Source organism: Pipra filicauda, unplaced genomic scaffold (genome assembly GCF_003945595.2).
Source record: "Pipra filicauda isolate LSUMZ 115617 unplaced genomic scaffold, ASM394559v2 scaffold137_size4652046_pilon, whole genome shotgun sequence".
NCBI lineage: Eukaryota > Metazoa > Chordata > Aves > Passeriformes > Pipridae > Pipra > Pipra filicauda.
In genome coordinates, this window is record NW_024103851.1 from 4,304,844 (window position 1) to 4,320,074 (window position 15,231).

Sequence of the window (15,231 nt, forward strand, 5' to 3'; positions counted from 1 at the left end):
TTAGTGTTGTCTATATAATTATTTAATCTTTTTATGTATTTTCTGCTTTCCGTATCCTTCCTTTCTTATTGCTCCCATTTTTCATACTTTATATCGTTTCATACTTACTTCATGCTCTTTCCATGTCTTTTTACAGTCTTACCTCTTGTGATTTTCTAGTCCCTTTCCCCAACTCTTTCTTTCACTGAAGGTTTCCTTCTTACTTCTGATGGGGATGTGCTAGAGCAAACTCGGGTAAATTGCAGTTTGGTTTCTAGTTCTGTGGCCAGTGCTTCAGGAGTCCATTCCTCTCCCCATCTCTCTCTAGCCCAATCTAGAAAAGCAAGATAATTAAGCTGACTCCTGTGTGGTTAGTTTTAAGACATACTGTCGGAAAGCTCCTTTAAACACATTACTCTGTTTCTCTATTACACCTCTTCTCTACCTCAGTGACCCCCTCAGTACTCATTATTTTCAGCTCCTCAACTAACCTTAAGCTCCCATTCTCCTCCCCTCCTCCTCCACCTTCCATCTTCTAACAATAGCATTTTCGATGTGGATCTTCAACACAGTAGGGGCATTACTAATTCTGCTGTTTTGTGCAGATTATGTATCAGCTGCATTCACTTTATCTCTATCTTGAAGGAGAGCTGTTGCAGCCCTTAAGTGATGGGTTCCATTGATTTCAGCTGACTGATGTCAGTAAAGAACATTATGATACTACAACACCTGATTTTAGTTATAAAAATGAGCCTTAGAAAGATGAGAAACGTTCAGTTATGAATACCAGTTCTGGTGTCCTGTGAAATCTTGTAAATGAAAATGTGTGCTTGTGAAGCCAGCCCTCACATGTTCATTCATGAGGTTATTTAAGTCATGGTTGTGTGGTTCTATGCCTTTGGGAAAAGACTTAAACAAGAACAACTTGGAAATTATAATGCTAATGTCAAGCAGAAATCACATGTTAGCCATATCTTGACTCTGTGCTGAGGAAGAGATATGCCCTGTCAGTGTTAATGCGTTTCTGCATCCATAGTCATTTGCTATGGACCTATTTTTTTTGTTTGTCTAAACAGCCTTTGGCTTTGAAGGATCTTAATCACTTTCAGTGAAGGAGTAGGAAACAGTCAAAGCCTGCCAGTGTTAAGTGCCTCAGACTACAGTGCCAAAGTGCTATTCAGTAAGTCATAAAATAAAATGGTCTCAGTCTATATGGCTGTAGTGAAATAAAATACAGTCACCAACATTCTGATGTTACTCTCAGGAACTAAATATTCACACTTCATAACTGTGGAGATGATGTAGAGAGTGAAGGAAAGATGATGGAACATATTGTAGTATCTATGGGTTGCAAAGTCTTAAACTACAGACCATATCAGACTAGGCTATGGGTCATAAAAGTTAAGCAACACTGGTTTTATCCTGCCTTAGACAGAAGAGCACCTAGGATAGATAAAGGAATTGTTTGAATGCTCATAATTTTTGGTAAACACTGATTTGTGTTCCAGTTACATGCCCTATCACTGCTGATCACTCTAAAATCCCATGGCACTTTGTGAAAGAACACAATTTTACCTCTGATCTCATAATCACAGCGACACATCCTGCCATTCTAACTGGAACCACTGTTTTTCACTGACTGCTCCAGGCCCAAGTTCTGTATTTAGGCTTACTGTGGGCTGTTATGTAGCTGCTGTTTTCTCTGGTCAGCAGTTCAGCTGAGGGCTTCTGGAAAGATGCAATTCCAAGAAACCACTGGAAGCAGGCCAGTGAAGATATACTGCTGGTGATTTATTTTGATTTTTATTCTTCAGATGAAAAAAAAAAAATCAAGGCTAGATATAAGATTAATAGAAAAAAGCAACTCCCAGACCACCAAAAGAAACCAGAAACAAAAAAATATACCAATGTTGCACTGATTATGGAATACTTGGAGTATTTTCCAAACTGCTATGATTAAGATGTATTAACAGTAAGCAAAGCTTTCTCTTGTTCTGTAATAAATCTAGAGTATCTTCACTGAAACAAATAGTTTACTTGAATTCATGCAAGAATATGAGTGGAAAATATGTTGATTCTTTCTAAGAAAAACAAATTACCATTCTATGAAATGAAAAAATCATCAGAAATGTTAGAACTATGAAATTACAAAATGCTATTTGCGTATGTATCGCAATGTTTGCAGGACATGCACTGTGAAGCATATTCGAGTCAGGAATTTAGCAAGATGCAGAAAACCATGACACATTATGCCAAGTAGTAATAATTAATTTCTCAAAAGGTGCCTGAAGAAGCATACCAGTTTTACCCTTTAAAAGGGGTAAGATAACCAGCAATTATTTGAGAGCAAGAGAAGATTTTCTCTGGGGACAACTTATTTAGTCACTGTGCACATGAAAGATTCTTTCAGGAACAGTTTTTGATGAACAGTCAGAGAGAGAGTAATCTAGAGCAGTGGGCATTCAGGATTCATGTGGTAATTCTGATTATCTTCCATACTGATGATAATGCTTGACCAGTTGCCTTTTTTTTTTCCTATAAACTGACCCAGCTAAACATCTGTCTATTTAATATGCCTGAGAAGCTATAATTAGAACATTTTTAATTATTCATCATTCTTCACTCTCCTCTTGAGTAATTTGATATGACGGTTCTGAATACTGGAACAACACCTCATTCCAAGGAACTTTCTGACAATCCTTAAGCTGCTGTTTCTCATGTGCAATTTTAGCCAATGCTACAATTTTAAGAAAGTGTGAAGGCTACTATTTGTCTTGGAATATTTGTCTTGTATGAAAATCTGGTACTGTCCCTATCCTGGAAAAATGATGCAAATTTATTTACCTAAATACATACATTTGAGCACAATGGAAAAGGCTTTTTTGTGTTTAAAAATAAAAGTGTATTTTAGGCTTATCAGCCATGCTGGACTGTGACTAATTAAACTTCAAGTTCTCTGTTTATTTGCAGAACAGCTATTATGCAGACAAGGTAAGCAGTGGAATGTTTCCTTCCATTATTTTGGAGGTGTTCTCTTCAAGAGAGTCAGCAAATAGATTACTTTTCTGCTTGTTCAGGATGTGATCAAACCACTGGAGTCAGTATCAAGATCACAGAGACTCCAAGGAGCTCTGGATCTGGGCAAACATTTATGAAAAATACCACAAAAATATTAAGCACACCAAGTTGTGGTGTGTCTTATGGGCACATACCCATTCACATGATCTGGACTGAGGTAACCTACTTGTTTTACATGAGGGATAGCACATGTTCTTGCTCAGCAGAAAACATTTCAATACATTGGTCAAGCAAACCTAAGCTAAAATGCCTCCCTAGAAATGCTGAAAACATGTTTTAAAATGCATGCACCAAGTCACAGGTAAAGCTCATGATTATACCTATAGTCACTGCTAATGTCAGGTTTAAAAATAATGAATATTTAATAGTATAAACCAAGCCAATAATTTTAGGGAAGTGTGATCTACCACAAGTGTGGAATTACATCATTAATTTACTTGATCACATTTGTAAAGCTGCAATGCAAACATATTTAACTCTTTCATCTGCACTGACTTTCCCTAAGTAGTGTGCTCGACACTTGTCTAGAGACAAATACCACTTTTTGTCACCTATCTTATACTTCTCCTGGAATTCCTAGGCCTATGCTTATTTTTTTCTGTAATCTTGGTGAGGCTAATGAACTGTTTAGTTTCTACTCAGGTTCCTACATACAAATCCAAAATCACCTCTTTTATGTGATATGAGACTATTTCAGGCAGTGCCGCATGACTGGTGACAGCTGATAACAGAAAGTATGCTGAAAGGTATCCTGAAACACTGCCACCCAGGCTTTATGCAGGGGACATGCTCTTCTTGCTGTAGACCTGGCATTCCCCAGTGAACACATTTCAAGCTACTGCCTATACAAAGGTCCAGGATTAAATCTTGAACCTCCCACTGCCATTGTGGACTGATTCCTATGTAGAAGCAGACTAAGCAACATGAGGTGGCCACAAAAGGATACATAAATATATATTCAGAGATGTTGCTGCTGTAGGGAGAAGATTCATGCAGCCAAAGCTCAGCTGGAGTTGAAGCTGGCCAGAAACGTGGGAGACAATAAAAATAGTTTTTTCGAGTATATTAATGGCAATAAGCAGTATGGAAATATCGTTAGAGGGCTGGGCAATCACTAACCATATGAAGTTAAACAAGGGAAAGTGCTGGATTCTCCACCTGGGATGGGGCAACCCTGGATGTACAGGCAGACTGGGGAAGCAGTGCCACGGAAAGGGACCTGGGGGTCCTGGTTGATGGCTAGTTGAATATGAGTCAGCAGTGCCCTGGCAGCCAGGAGGGCCAACCATGTCCTGGGGGGCATCAGGCAAAGCATCACCAGCCAGGCAAGGGAGGGGATTGTCCTGCTCTGCTCTGAGCTGGGGTGGCCTCACCTTGAATATTGTGTGCAGTTTTGGGTGCCACAATATAGGAAAGATATTAACTACTAGAGAGGGTCCAAAGGAGGGCAACAAAGATGGTGAAGAGCCTTGAGGGGAAGCTATATGAGGAGTGGCTGAGGTCACTTGGTCTGTTCAACCTGGAGGAGACTGAGGGGAGACCTCATTGCAGTCTACAACTTCCTCATGAGGGGAAGAGGAGGGGCAGGCACTGATCTCTTCTCTGTGGTGATCAGTAACAAAACATGAGAGAATGGCCCAGACTTGTCTCAGGGGAGGTTTAGGTTGGATATTAGGAAAAGGTTCTTTGCCTAGAAGGTGGTTGGGCACTGGAACAGGCTCCCTAGGGAAGTGGTCACAGCATCAAGCCTGACAGAGTTCAAGAAGTGTTTGCACAATACTCTCCGGCCCATGGTGTGACTTTGGAGATGGTCCTGTGCAGGGCTGGGAGTTGGACTCAGTGATCCTTGTGGGACCTTTCCAACTTAGCATATTCTGTGATTCTGTGAAATAGAAATAGCTATAAAAATAGAGATAGCTATATTACTTTTTTTTTTAAACTCCTTCCACCTCTGAGCTAGACTAAAGGCTTCCATATGGAGTGCTTGCCTATTTTGCTGAGTGACTGTTGCTATTATACCTCCCCCTGCCTTTCTCAGCCAGTTAAACTCAGTCTCTTTCTGAGAATACTACACCTTCTGAAAAGATGGGGACAGACATTATGCCATCTCCTCAGACAGATGTGGAAGAGAATGGCTGACAGGGTATGCCTTCTAAAAAGTAGCAGAGTTGATGTTGCTGTGCTTATCTAGCCTCAGGTTCAAACAGTAACACCTGAGGACTATTTTTTTTGAGACAGCAAGCCTTCTGCACACCTGGAGTGCTGTAGTGCAGGTGCTACAAGTAGGAGCCTTGATTTCTTAGTGTGAATGGAGATACAGGGTGGGTTGCAGTTTTCCTGTCAGCATGAATGTATGGGTGAGTAGGAACATTAGTGGGGGCATGTTACTAAGTAAAGGTGCTTGCAAGAGTTAGTGGGGGTCTGTTGCTTCCCCTTTCTCCAGCTGGTTGGGGTGGCCTGATCACTATCCCTCCTTCGTGTATGCAAATGGTGTAGACATTCCCCATGCAGTGCTCCAAGGGACAATTCTTTGCAGCTTTTGTGCCTGCTAGGTCAAAGAAGCCCTTTGTAATATTTCTTCTGGTTCTGTGGGGCAGAGCAGAGTGGGTGGCAGGCTGCAGGGACTCAATTTCTTGTTAATAATTTTGGAGTTTTCCTACCTGTCTCAGGTGTATTAGAAAATGCACTCCAGGTTTATTCCTGATGGAATTAATGGTTATGGAAGTACCACATCTCAGCAAAAACTTTCTTTGTACCTCTGGATTCTGTGTAAGGCCAGAAAGAGTATTTATAAGGAGACGGGTGATGGACTGAAAACATTCTTTCTCCTGGCCCCATTCTCATTCTGTCCCAATGAAAAAAAAAAAAACACACCAAAAACCACATTGCACCTCTGCATTGAGATTATCCTCTGCAAAATCATGGGGTGGTTTGCATTTGAAGGGACCTTTAAAGGCCATCTCCTCTAACCTCCCTGCAGTGAGCAAGGACATCTTCAACTACATCAGGTTGTTCAGAGCCCCGTCCAACCTGGCCTTGAATGTTTGCAGAGATGGGGCATCCACCACCTCTCTGGGCAACCTGTTCTAATATCTCAACACCCTCATCATAAAAAAATTATCTCTAATTACAGTGAGCTCGAGGTGGGTGTACAAATCTGGATGTCTCAAATCCAAGGCAGGGCCTTTGTATTTATTAAGAATACACATATGAAATTGTGCATAGGTAAAGAAAGTCTAATTGTTTAACAAGCTGAAGATAGGGCTGCATATCTGTATTTAATATTGAGAATACTTGCCCATACAAAATCTCCCCTACCCATTTTCTGTCAAAAGTCTTACATAAATTAGATATTTGTGTGCAGAATTCAACAAAAGATTTTTTTTCTACCTCCTCCTTTGAAGCATAACATCTATGACCTTAGCAAGGTTTTATATTTTTCTTCCTCCTACATTTCTAGATGCCAATATAAATACATGCCATTATATTTAGAGAATTTTGACATGTTTTTCAGGTGTTGTGACAGCTATTTCTACAAATGCTTTAATGGAGCAGTTGTGTTTAAAATACCAACAAAGGCCATGGACTGAAACGCTGAGACTTGTTTATTTTTGCATGGTAAGAATCACAGGTTAGGTGAGAAGGATATGTGGTGTAAGAGCAGGTTGTCACGGTAGTTAAAAAACTGCTTGATTTTTAAAAAAAACCAAGCAAAGCCAACCAAACAAAAAATTCAACCCAAAAATAAGCGAAAGAAAACCCCATCAAAAACCTGGTGCCTAGTATAGCCTGGCTCCTGATTTTTCTTACAACGATGAATACAAAAATTTTCCTTACTAATTTTAACACTTTAGGGGTTGCTTCTTGCTTTATTTTAACTATTCAGGAGTTAGTGCTGATTGTCTAATACTTTAGGTTATTTTCCATTCATTCTCATAACCATATTCATGGTATGTAAAGACAATTTATTGCCCATAGGACTGGGAGAAAATACTGTTTTTTAGGAACTGGTCTGAAACCTGCTATCTAGACTTTCTCCTGTTGTGACGTACCTTAAGTCACTCCAGGCTTCCTGCCCTTCCAGTAGCTAATTTAAGAATCATATTTGTAAAAAGCAGATTAGCACAACTGCTGTGAGCTTAGTATAAAAAGTCTCATTAGTTTCCATGCTTCTTTTTATTAATGCTTAACTCAAGCCTTGCTCTGAAAACAGTGTCCTGAATTTGAACATAGTGAAAATTCTTCAGCAGTGAATGTTCTCTGTGAATTGAAGTGTGAAATGAGAAGTTTTCAGACAAGAGCTTGAAGAGAAGCTGGGAGAGTTTGCTTGCTACTTAAGTGCCTATCTTCAGCTGAAACTTTCACTATACTCTAACCAAGTACACCTGTGGCACTTAATGATCTCTTCTATTCGCTCAGGCATATTCCTTCTAAAATGAAAACACAAACAAGTATTTTCTTAGTTTATCTCTAGCATCACAATGAAATTAGCTAACATGTCTTGTGATCAGCTCAAAAGAAAAGGGAATGGAAGGCTGCTCCCTGCTCCAAAGGCATCTGGTATGTAATTACTACACAATAATGTTTTCACAAATCCATTCAGTGCTGCCTCTTTAGAAATGACTACAATCATAGGTAAACCTGTTTGACAAAAACAAATAACCATTGTTTTGTAGTACTGAGAATCCGTGCTGTGTCTCAGCTAGTATTTTAAGGAGTCTTTCTCTGTCTCTTGTTTTCACAAATGTGCCAGGATAACCCACTGCGAAGGCCTGTCAGCCATGCTCCAGACAGTCCATTGCTTTCTTGCATGGAGAAGATAGAGAGGACATTACATGGTAATGAGCTGTTGGATAACTCAAAGTGTATTTTTAGCGTTCTGTGGAATCTCCCCATCCTTTTCTGTTGCTGATATTCTGCACAAAGGGGTCAAATGTACAAACACAGAGGTGGATATGAGACAAGGGACTTGTGACTCATTTTTGGGCTAAACTTTCAGGTGATAGCTATTCTTAAATACTGAGAATAATCTCTACCCAGCACAGCATTTATTAATCCTAGAGTAATAGTTGTCATTAATAACAAGTCATTCATGCAACGCTATTTTCTCATTACCTAAATCATACCATTTAAAGCAGGATAAAACTGGTTCTACTTCTTGCTCACTGCAGTCTGATTAAATTGCATTTCTGGTTTTTGCAGCTAAATCCATGTTTTCTGTGATGAATGCATTGGAATCTTTATCCAGACAAAAAGGGTAAGTTTGTTTATGAATAAATGCAAATGAGCAAGCATGGCCTCAAGTCCAGTGAGGAATACCATCTGGATGGCTTGTCAACAATACTATTTTTGAATTGGTGTTCTAATGAAGTGTATTACTTGGAACTGGCATAACTGCCTATTTTGTTTAGCCCTTTGTGGAGGAGGTTGTTGGGTGAAGAGAGGACAGGAATGCCTAGGTCCCAAAGCTGCAGACTGAGCTTAATAGTTTTCAGCAGATCAACAGGATAATGCAAAGAGCAGAGCACAAATATATTGCCTGGTTGGGTATTTTTCAGAAGCTGAGCTAAGGAAGTTATTTTTGAAGCATCCCTGGTGTCTCTTCCCACGATCAAGTGAACTATCCCCATTTCCTTTCTTCATGTGACAGAATTTGTAGATATACAAGCTTTTTTTTCTTTTCCTTTTTCTCTTTTTCCTCTCCTCAGACTTAATGTTCATGTTAGTCCCAGTGGGACTGCCTGCTACATAACATCAATGATGTTTTATTTAGAAGTTCAGCTGGAGAAGGATGGAAATCTGATGGATGTAAAGTTGGCTCACTTTGGAGAAGCTCCTGTGGTAAAATTAATTTTCTGCCTCTCATCTCCTTGTAGTCTCTCACCTAGCCTCCAGCTGCCATGTCAGAAAGGCTTTGGCTTCCTTTTGGTCTTGTCACACCTGCAAGCCTGTACATGACACTAAGTACTTCTTTAGGCATCTGAATCTCTCGCCTAGACTTAGAACTCGGTTACAAATACTAAATACTCTAGTGCTAAATATTATGGTAAAAGTCAGCTGATGTGCCCACCTTCCAAAAATTTTGTGGTATCCCACCTAAATATTTGTATTCTCATTCCTCAGTGTTACCAGTGTACAGTAAATAACAGGTGTTTTAAGTATTTTCCTACTAAGGAAATATATAATCTCAGTGGATGTCTTGGAGCTATTCTGGTTTTGCCTTCTTTAAGAGTCTGTGTATTCCTACTAGTGGGGACGTTTTTCTTGCAAAATTTCCATTATTCACAAAATATCACCCTGAAGTTCACATCAGTTGTTAAGTGTTATAGACAATCCTTCAGATCAAAGATATAACAAGCTGTTGGGGGGGACAGGGATTATAAAGTCTGGTTTTTATCAGTAAGTATCCAAATTATTACATTACTTTGAAGTTAACTTTGTCCTTTATTTTTAGTTGCAGTCAGCCCAGGAATTTCAGATTGTTCTGTTTAACCAGCACAGGGCTGTTGATCAGTGAGTGCTGGATGGAAATGCATACCCAGAGAATTCTAGCACTGTAACAGCCAATAAAAGAAAAACCGGGCTGGCTAAGATGCATTTGTTTGTTTTTTTTTTTCTAGAAAGAGATTTACCAACAAACTATTTCTATTAATTTTATCTTCTTTCACAGAGCCTTTGTTCTTCCAATTATTAGAGTAATATTATGTTTTTACTATTGTACTGTTAGTCTGGTTTTTGTGTGTTGGGGTTTTTTTAAGCTAACCATTGAGCTACTTAAAAGTAATGGGGAACAAGCTTATCATTACCAATTAAATGCTTTTAAGAGATGCTTCACAAAGGATGGCAAGAATGATGAAATTCCTCTCTTATTCCTGTAGGTTTGTGATGACTTGGTGCAGCTTCTAAGGTAAACAGTCATGTGCAGGATTTCTTTTGAATGGAAAGGAATACCTGAGGCTCGAATGGTTTCACTGTAAAAACTGAAGAGAAAAAATAAAAAGAGAATCAGGAACCAAAAATATGAATCCAGAAAATGACAGAACTGACACCTTTTTGGATTCCATTTAAGTGGGCAGTTGCTTCCAGTGCTCCATATTGGAAGTTTGTGGTCATTGTATCTGTTATTACCTGCTTCCGATTTGTAAATTCAAGGCTAAAACTGTAGCAACATTAATTTTGAAAATATACTCCAGGCATTACTTATTTCTCAAGTCACTCCACTGAAAACAGCTAAAATGCATCTGTTTCAATGGAGAAAGGATAAAGAGTACTCCCCAATACATTGGCTCTAGTTGCCAGTTGAACACAGCCTTTGAATACTGGCATTTGTGTTGATTGCAAGAATTATAGAACTTATAATTGAACCCATAGTTTTGGTAATGGACTGATGATGACAATTCAGAACTGGCAGATTGACAGATCCAAACTAGATATTACTTTTCCCTTTCTCCTTCCATCAAATACTAAATAGTCTTTGTATTGTCCTTATGCAAATGTTTTAAATTACATGTCCATCAGGTTTCTGTCACAGCAGTGAAAGCAAGCTGGTATTACATGGCCTGAGTTTGTTTGCGAATGCATAGAAGAACGTGTTACTTGAATTTTCTCATGTGGTAGTAGGGCACTATATATACATTCTTTTATCATTATTACCATGTTCTGTTCTGTCTGAAAAGTTGCTGTTCCAGGTCAGGCCACCACTTTAAACATCTATTTAAAAATTCTCTAGCCAGTATGATCACGGTTCCAGGTTTTACTAATAATAAGTATATTTAAGAAATTGGATTCTTTTGTAAATACCTTGGCAGAATAGTTGAAAAGGAAGGTAGAGAGAGAAAGAATATCATTGACCTTGAGTGTTTCATCTCTCTTCTAAGTGGACCTATTATGCATTATCAGTTTTCCCAGCCTTCTCATTCCTCAGAAATTAAGTTATATTAGCTTAATGGGTATCAACAGCTATGTCTTAAAGCTTTAACTTGCATTTTCCTAGATTTTTGACTTCCAGTGATGTTAACTGCTGGAAGTTTGGCTATGAGCGAATATCGTTACCGATGGTACTGTGGGTACTACTTGTCTGCCCTCCTGGTTTTGTTAGGATTTGTCAAAAAGCACAAGTATACCTTCTACACCTTTTAGTGTAGTATTTTATTTGTTTGCAAGGCAGCTTGTTTTATGTGTAATGTTTCCTGTGAGTCTCAAAGTAACTATGAAATCATGATGAACCAGCCAGCTAATGCAGAGTCATGCAAGAGCTGAGTGACTTGTTTAGGTTCCTGTTCTGAAAGGATTTGTTCCAATATGAAAGTCCAGTCAGGCTTTTTTTGTCTCTGGTGATCCACGTTGTAGCTGCATCTACACAGGTCTTCTTGAGTACAGATGTTGGCATGACTGCAGCACCAGAGAATCTACTAAGACCTGTAAAACTCAGTAAAATCTACTGAAGCAGGTGAGTTAATACCTGGTGGGTTAGTCTGAGCAGAGCTGCAGACTAGCAGAGCTAGTCTGTGATATCTGTGGGAATTCTGGGTTTTGAGCAGTCTGAACCATTCCTTCATAAACCAAGCCACTTGTCCCATTCTTTTTTTTGTATTATTTTTATCAATTATATTGAGGGCATCTCTCACAAGGTGCTGCGAAGTGCAGCATTAATACAATACTTGGTATTTTGATGAAGAGAGCAATGTATACATGTGGCATTAAGGGAATGACAAGCTTTACTGGAGCATCAAGAAAAGTGTTTTGCAACTGATGAGCTGTCAAATTTTGTCTCATGTATGTTTATTGCTTTTAGTAGTGCCTATTTCAGTGGCAGTTTCAGCTATAATCACAATGCTTCTTGCAACAAAAACAAGGATTCACATTTCCTGGTATTTTCTAAGAAAATTGAAAAGCAGTACTGCTACTTGCCAGATCTGATAAGGAGGAAGCACCTCTGAAATCATGCTTTTTCTAGCAAGTTGCATATAAAAGAGTTATTTTCCATCTCATTTAGTAGTGTAATAGCAATTATTTCTTTTTGTTAGGATGAAGAACTATGATGCCTTTGGAAGGATTTTAGAAGACCTGTCAAATATGTATCAAATTCCAGGAAACAGGTTGCAGTTAGTTTTTACTTGAAAAACTTTTAAAATCAATAACCTTGCATTTGTTCACTTACAAAAATAATAAATTGTCTTCTCTCTCTCCCAGTGAAATGAAAGCTAAGGGATATCTTGCTTTGCAGGCCCTTGAAAAAGACCTTTACTCAATGTCTCTTCTGGACAGGTAACTTAAAGTCTGTCTTTGTCCCTTCACCTACACCCCTTCATTTCACTAAAGAACAAGTTAACCGATCTAATTATATAGAATGATATGGAATGCTAATGAGTTTTCTCCCACTGGAAAGCTTGAAGCCTTTCTGCAGTTTGTCAACACCAGGCATGCCAAACAAGATCTACTGAACTCCTGTGCTTTATCTAAGACTTTCTGGGAAACTGGTTGGTTGCAGAGCTTGGGTGTGTGTGCATGTGACCACCCACTGGGAGCAAACAGTGAATCTGAAAGTCAGCTGTCATGTTTAGATTGCCCTGTGGCAGAAGTAAAATATACCTTTTGGGGTCCTGCTGTTTAGGTATCTCAATTTGTGCTCAGGTTTTAGATCAGGAGTTGTGGATGCCCTCCTTCCTTTTCTCATTTCTCCTTTTAAAGAATAGGATTACAGTGGATGGGGAACAGATTTTTCTAAAGCCTTGTAATTGTACAAGGTTTTTCATTCTTTTCAGAAAATCAGAATTGAGGGCAATGTTTTCCTTCTGGATTTTTGAAGTATCTTTTCTGATATTTTGCCTATTAAGTACTCTTGGCAGGTATAGCCTTCTTGAAGCACACTCTTGGTTTATTTTTGCACAGTGTTCCCTTATGAAGCATAATAACACTGTGAACTAATATACTGTATCCTTGCTGGTCACTGATCTCAGTAAGTATTATTTATGAGTTAAGTAGATTGTTTGTCCCATCTGCAATGCAGAGCTTTAGTACACAGCTATGTAAATGTGTGGCTGTACGTATTCAGCTATATGAACACATCTGAGGTTAGAGACTGGTTCTGTTTTAGTTTATCCAGGTTATCTCCTCATTCTTTGCTTAACCAATTACCACTAACACTTTTGACCCCCTTCATTTCTGATAAATAGTACATCAAAGTGCAACATGAAACAGCTCAGATACAGGGTTGAAACTGGAAGCCCAAGTCCTAGAAGTAATGTATGATTGGAATGATGGTGTTTGGAAGATGTCATAACAAATGGAGACACAATCCACTTGCAAGAAAGCATCATCTCCCTTTGATTAAGAATACAAATTATGGTTTACGTTAGCCTAGCTAGCTCTGTAACTCAGGAAACACTAATCAAGATGTGTTTTGAACTAGAACACAGGATGTAAACAGAGTTACTGAAATACTTCATGGAAAAGTAGGACACCTGGTGCCAAGAACCGGAGGTGATTTTTTTCTTTTTCTCCCTCTTTTCCCTTTTCTGAATTCAAAGGATTGTAATTAAAAAACCCTACCAAGTTGATCTTTGTTTTACAGGAAAGATCCACTATTGTAAATAAAACCTGCTGTAGGGACTTATTGTGCCTGTATTCTCAGATAACGTACAGACATACAGAAGGAGAAAATACAAGGAGGCCAGGTGGTTTATCAGCTGCTGCAACATTGACTTTGCCGCAGCTTAAAAGCAAAGCCAGCAATATTCTGAGGTTAGGTGGGAAACCACAGTTTAGAGTAACCATGAGATGACAGCAGCAGTAACTGAGAGAATGCTCTGGTTGCCTAAAAGGCAAATATAGCCAGTTGATAAGTTTTTTGGCTCATCTGCACTGTCAGAAGTGAGCTTTAACCATTAATGTGTTCAGAAAAGTACTTCTAATACATGTTGCCACTATCCTATTGTACAGTTTGTGTCCCTTATGTGAATGTCCCTTATGCAAGTAGTGCAACTTTCCCTTTTATTTTGGAGTCTTCACTGAAAGCTAGAAGTTCAGCTAATATTTTTAAGGCTGAACAACAGGCTATTGTGCAAGAGAAATTAACTTAATCTGATGATTTCAAAGATATCTGATATAAGATTTAGCTCTTATATGCTAAGAAAATCCTGTGATTTGAACATAAATTGTAATTAGAGATGTACTCTTACGAGGAATCCCCTCTGCCCATCTACACTGTTGGTTTTTTTCACCTTTGTTTCAAGGTATTTAACATATTTCCTCTGACCTTTGTAGTAAACATTATTTTTCTTTTTTTATTCCTCAGGAACTCCTATGAACATTGAATTTTACATTTCTCCCTATCAAATTTTGGAAGCAGAACTAAATCCTGGTAAAGCTAGAAAAGCAGAAATAACTGATAAGTTTTTCAGTGCTACCTGTTTCATTAATGTTAATTAATGAAACTAAGAAATAAAATTCTAATTTAGTAGAACTATTTATGAGATGCATTTTAGCACAATTTTAGTGTCCATCAGGAAACTACTTGCCATTTCTTGGATATTGACTCAAATTGTAGTGATATCACACAAAAACCTGCCTAATTCAGCATGAAAAATAACCAGTGATGTTTTTGATCTGTTTCATAGTGTGTCTCAAAAGAAGCTATTGCTGCTGTCATCTTTGGGCAACTCTGGCTTTTTGGGTGTGGTCTGTGCAGACCACAGACTTCTCTCTGCCTGCATCACTGTGGCTGTCAGTTGGACCTGACCTTCAAGGACCTTGCATGTTTTGCATGCATAGGATTAATCTACACTGAAAAGAGGAAAATAATGCAATTCTCTTTCTCCCTCAGGTTCCCAGGTTTGTGGAACAAAAACAGTTGTAACTATTGAAGGCACTGATATGCTCCACAAACTTCCTCTTTCTCCACTGATTGTAGACCCTCAATCTGGAGAGGACAGGTGAGGCTCTGGACTTTTCTCAGTACAGAAATGGATTTACAAGTCATCGGCGCTAACTTCAGTATAATTTAGATTTAGCCTCTGCTAAAACAGGCAGCTCTGTTTTATTGATTGCATTATGTTCCATAGCTAAACCCTCTATAATCTGTGGTTTCTACAGTTTTCCCAAATGGACTTTAAAGGTATTGTGTTCATATTTAACTGTGTCAGTTGCACTGAACTGTGGATTTTGAAGCCAGAG

The 15,231-nt window shown here is 38.7% G+C and overlaps 2 protein-coding genes across 9 annotated transcripts in view; one reads left to right on the forward strand and one right to left on the reverse strand.

Annotated features, from left to right (window-relative positions):
• The window catches only part of LOC113983147 (mediator of RNA polymerase II transcription subunit 1-like), a 37,180-nt gene that overhangs the window by 7,765 nt on the left and 14,184 nt on the right, over positions 1-15,231 (forward strand). For 4 of the 6 annotated variants that reach the window (XM_027711998.2, XM_027711985.2, XM_027711999.2 and 1 more), the window contains exons 2-11: positions 6,572-6,675; positions 7,811-7,895; positions 8,260-8,314; positions 8,766-8,898; positions 9,936-9,964; positions 12,084-12,155; positions 12,250-12,324; positions 13,469-13,539; positions 14,354-14,419; positions 14,882-14,990. In XM_027711998.2, coding sequence (XP_027567799.2) covers positions 6,572-6,675; positions 7,811-7,895; positions 8,260-8,314; positions 8,766-8,898; positions 9,936-9,964; positions 12,084-12,155; positions 12,250-12,324; positions 13,469-13,539; positions 14,354-14,419; positions 14,882-14,990 — 799 coding nt within the window. The remainder of the gene's footprint in view (positions 1-6,571; positions 6,676-7,810; positions 7,896-8,259; positions 8,315-8,765; positions 8,899-9,935; positions 9,965-12,083; positions 12,156-12,249; positions 12,325-13,468; positions 13,540-14,353; positions 14,420-14,881; positions 14,991-15,231) is intronic. The other 2 variants (XM_027711986.2, XM_027711996.2) reach the window with 2 other exon arrangements.
• YAE1 (YAE1 maturation factor of ABCE1) overlaps positions 1-15,231 on the reverse strand; it is a 26,697-nt gene continuing 11,466 nt past the window's right edge. Inside the window, exons 4-5 of one of the 3 annotated variants that reach the window (XR_005562432.1) lie at positions 9,864-10,037; positions 252-313 (exon numbers count right to left, since the gene is read on the reverse strand). Coding sequence is in view for 2 of the 3 variants with exons in the window: in XM_039378411.1 (XP_039234345.1) it covers positions 156-313 (158 nt within the window). In the remaining variant the exon portion in view is untranslated. Of the gene's footprint in view, positions 314-6,639; positions 10,038-15,231 lie in introns of those variants that run through there. The other 2 variants (XM_039378411.1, XM_039378412.1) reach the window with 2 other exon arrangements.